The sequence below is a fragment of the Bombus pascuorum genome, chromosome 16 (genome assembly GCF_905332965.1).
Source record: "Bombus pascuorum chromosome 16, iyBomPasc1.1, whole genome shotgun sequence".
NCBI classification, from domain to species: Eukaryota; Metazoa; Arthropoda; class Insecta; order Hymenoptera; family Apidae; genus Bombus; species Bombus pascuorum.
In genome coordinates, this window is record NC_083503.1 from 5,295,129 (window position 1) to 5,299,441 (window position 4,313).

Sequence of the window (4,313 nt, forward strand, 5' to 3'; positions counted from 1 at the left end):
AAACAGATTGTATTGATGTACAATATCGTGAAAAAATGTGCAGTGGTAGTAAATCCTAAAATAAACATTTTCAATAGCTGTAAATTTTAAAAATTTTTAATTTATAAAAACATTAATCAGCTGAAGTTTTGTTAAACAAAATAATGAGGTCACAAAGTATCGGTTACTTGAAAACTCATATAATACCTTTTTACATAAACATGGAAGAAACAGCTGCTATACTTACATTTCTTGAAATAATTTATAGAATAGGGTAGACAGTTGCAACACAAGTCAATTTAAATTTCATTGATAAGCAAATATAGAAAAGCTTACAACATAATGCACAACATTAACAGAGAACGTTATTATATAGAATTATTACATTATTGCATAGAAAATCATTGACAAATGTTCAGAGTAATCCTTTTATATCAATTTATAATAAACCTTTGAATTTTTCCATATACGACTCTTTAAATCGCAAGTTGTTTCCTTGGATGTTATCGTTTTTCAGATGCAGTTTAAAGCTGTTATTACATTGGTTTTGCTTTTGATATTTAATTGATTCATACAGATTAATAAACTAATTAGTTTCGTATGCTGTGTATTTCACCACCTTGCACAACCATTTACGATACATTGGTTACGCAGATAAAAACAAACGTGACGGACGGGGGAAAACAGAAGAGAATCGCAAGCAGTTGTACCAAATCTGGATTTAGGAACCAGTGATGATACCAACATGACATTTATCTCGACAAAAGCCAGTTTAGATTTCCAGCTCAGAATCTTTGGTGCCTAAGGCGCATAAAATGCAAGATGCTAGAGAAAGATAATGAAAAATTCGAAAAACAAGCGAAATGAGAGCAATGGGATACCGTAGATACGCCGCTTCATTGAACACGAATATAAAGACATTCAACAATGAGAACGATTATTCATTTTAGCAATTTCAGGATTGTTAGTAACAAAACATAGGCATCGTCGATTTTAATGGTTTTACTTCGTCGATACTTTTTTTCACATTTGTCAAACGAGAACGTTCCCCTCGATATTTTTCAAGATTTTACTGCTTTTCAAGCTAAGTGTATCGCTTTAATAATTGATAGCTTCGATCTTCGTTTTTACTATCATCTAGTGCATACGCAATTAACACTTTTAGTGCCACACGATGGTATATTGTTGCAAGGAACTTTTGCGAAAAGTACCAAAGACGATATATGATTGCGATATCTATATATATGTATAATAAATTTTTGAAGTTGGCCCCACAAAAGGTCACACCGACCCTGGTATGGATTACAGAATTCTAATAAGAGACAGTGAAAATAAAAGAGAGAGAGAGAGAGAGAGAGAGAGAGAGAAAAGGAGAAGAATATTCGATGTATCCTTTTCTATTTCTAATGGATATATGTTATTTTGATTAGGAAAGTTACATTTTGATAAGAGAAGAAAAGAGCAGAAGAACTTGTTTCGTAGTCGTAGGCATAGTTGTATACACAGATCTGAAAAGTCCTGTGAAGGAAATCAAATTTAATAATTAGTAATAGGAGATATGCGGTATAATTTATTTTTCAAAGTATAATAACAGTTTATTTTTTCAAAGTACAACAATGTAAAAGCTTCGTATCGCTTCGAAGTTGATGCAAATATTCAATAGAGGCTCGTTGGACGTTAATCATAAAGAGGTTTCCTTCAAGACATACGGGCAGGAAAGGCAGGAGAATAAAATTATCTGCTCATTCGTCACCTTTAGAAAACATATCTTTCCACTCGATTGTATTGGAGAAAAACTCATTTAGGCTAACGAAAATTCCATACAATCATAGAATGTTTAGCATAATAGCTGAATTTTCTTAGGAGAGATAAAGCGAATAAGAAACGCACCCGTTATTATAGAACCGTTATATATGGAAAGATTTTTCTTTTGAAATTCTACTACCTGTTTTCTTAGGAATTAGAAACATGCAGCAAGATACAACAAAAATGGGAAATTTAGAACGTTCACTTGTGGCCCTAAGAATCTTTGCCACCGAATATGCATAAAATGCAAAATGCTAGAGAAAAATAAAGAAAATTAAAGAAAAAACAAGCGAAATCGGATACCGTAGATACGCCGCTACATTGAACACGAATATAAACACTAGATATCAGACGTTCAATAATGAGAATGATCACTCATTTTAGCAATTTCAGGATTGTTGGTAACAAAACATAGGCATCGTCTATTTCAATGGTTTTACTTCGTCGATACTTTTTTTTCGCATTTGTCAAACGAGAACGATCCCCTCGATATTTTTCAAGATTTAATTGCTTTTCAAGCTAAGTGTATCGCTTTAATAATTAATAGCTTTAATCTTCGTTTTTACTATCATCTAGTGCATACGCAATTAACAATTTTAGCGCCAAACTATGGTATATTGTTGCCAAAGGTAAGGAACATTTGCGAAAAGTGACAAGTGACATGATATGATAGATAAAATATAATATAACATAATGCTACGGCGTCTTATTATTCGCATCGCGAGAGAACTTTATCTCAAAATAAATTAATAAATTCTTACAAACTGTTGAATTTTCCTGCAGAAACCCTGTGTGAGATGTTTCACACGTTGAAAAAATTGTATACTTATTTGTAAAAATAATTTTATCATGTTCCGCGATGATTAATAATTTTTAGCACAGATATTTTCCTTCTACTCTTCTACTACTACTATAGTACGGTACATTGCGGTACGGTAAGGGGTGGAGCATCAGTGACATTTGATTGGTCGACAACTTGCGCACTTTGCACAGTGCCCTATAGTGGGATGAAGGGATCACTGTATAAAATAGGCACGTCCTAGCAGCAAGGTTTAAGATTCAAGGTTCAGTATTACTGTAAGAGTGGAATAGTTTGTGTGGTTCATTCGTACGACGTCGTCAGTATCAGAAATGTTGCCGATGCAAACGATTAATCCAATGTCGTCGGTTCCATCGACGTCGCGTGGCATTCAAGAACGATGTGATCTTCGTTTTGAAACAGCAAGACTCTTGACTTTTCGAAACTGGCCTGTATATGTTGCCATTCCCCTTGCAGCAGCAGGATTCTTTTATACGGGCACATCGAATACAATCAAATGTTTCGTGTGTCAAGTGAAGTTAAATTACCGTTTAGAGCCTAATACTCCCATGCAAATTCACAAGGCATATTCACCAGAGTGCGGATTCGTCCGCAATCAAAATTGCGGCAATGTGCCAATGAAAAGACAGAGCCGCTTGGGATCAAGAACAGTTAGCAAAGAAGCAACTTCGAAATATGATACTTACGAATCCAGATTAGGCACATTCGCAACATGGCCTAATACACATATAAAAAGTGAAGAATTAGCCGATGCAGGCTTCTACTTCAACGGAGTAAATGATACGGTTGTCTGTCACCATTGTGGAATTGCTATGGACAATTGGAGTCCAGGAGAAGACCCGTGGAATCGACATGCAATTTCGTCTCCTGGATGTTGTTATACAATCAAAGCACGGGGTTTGGAATATATTAAGAATGTAACAGGCCAAGACTTCTACGAAACTCCTACAGAAGTAAGTAGAAAAACTTACACCCTGAACCATATGTATAATTAATAATTCCAATATATACTTATGTACATTATATTTATTACAGGCACGAATAGAAACTACAGTTGGCAATCATGAGAGATCCCATGATGAAAATGAAACTGACGAGATGACTCTCGTTGAGAAATGTGGTAAGTAGTGAAAATAAAAACACAGATAGATCATTTTTTCTTTAATTTGTATGAAATCCGTATACGTATAACAAATTTGTAATATATATTATATTTAAATATACTGTTTACTATTTTAGCTGCTCTGGAACAAAAAAATCAGGAATTGGAGGATGCTCGATCGTGTAAAGTTTGCATGAGACGAGAAGCAACAATTGCATTCCTACCTTGCGGACATCTCGCAACATGTAATTATTGCGCCCCTGCTTTTCTGAAATGCATAATTTGCCGGGAAGAAGTTAAAGCTGTAGTTCGTATAGCTTCTGCTTAATGCATGCACATGTATATATATATATGTAATTATGTACAAATAATAATAATTTTTAACAAATATTAAAACATTAAAACGTAATATTAAAATGTGTGATAATATGCAAATAGAAACATATTATTAATCTAATCAAATACATTTTTTCTGTATATTTTTGACTTTTCTTTTATTTTAACTGTTACTTAATTAAACATTAATCTGAATCATGTATCTTCTCTTACCTGAATAAAGTTAACTTATTTTTTAGTAATCTAACTAATTGTTCCTTGTTTTATTCC

At 33.5% G+C, this 4,313-nt stretch overlaps 1 protein-coding gene across 1 annotated transcript; it reads left to right on the plus strand.

The window, feature by feature from the left end:
* The first annotated feature begins 2,916 nt into the window (after positions 1-2,916).
* LOC132915356 (E3 ubiquitin-protein ligase XIAP-like) lies at positions 2,917-4,035 on the plus strand. The gene is made up of 3 exons (XM_060975159.1): positions 2,917-3,558; positions 3,641-3,725; positions 3,845-4,035. The coding sequence occupies exons 1-3, from the start codon at positions 2,917-2,919 to the stop codon at positions 4,033-4,035; spliced, it is 918 nt and encodes a 305-aa protein (XP_060831142.1).
* Positions 4,036-4,313: the final 278 nt, after the last annotated feature.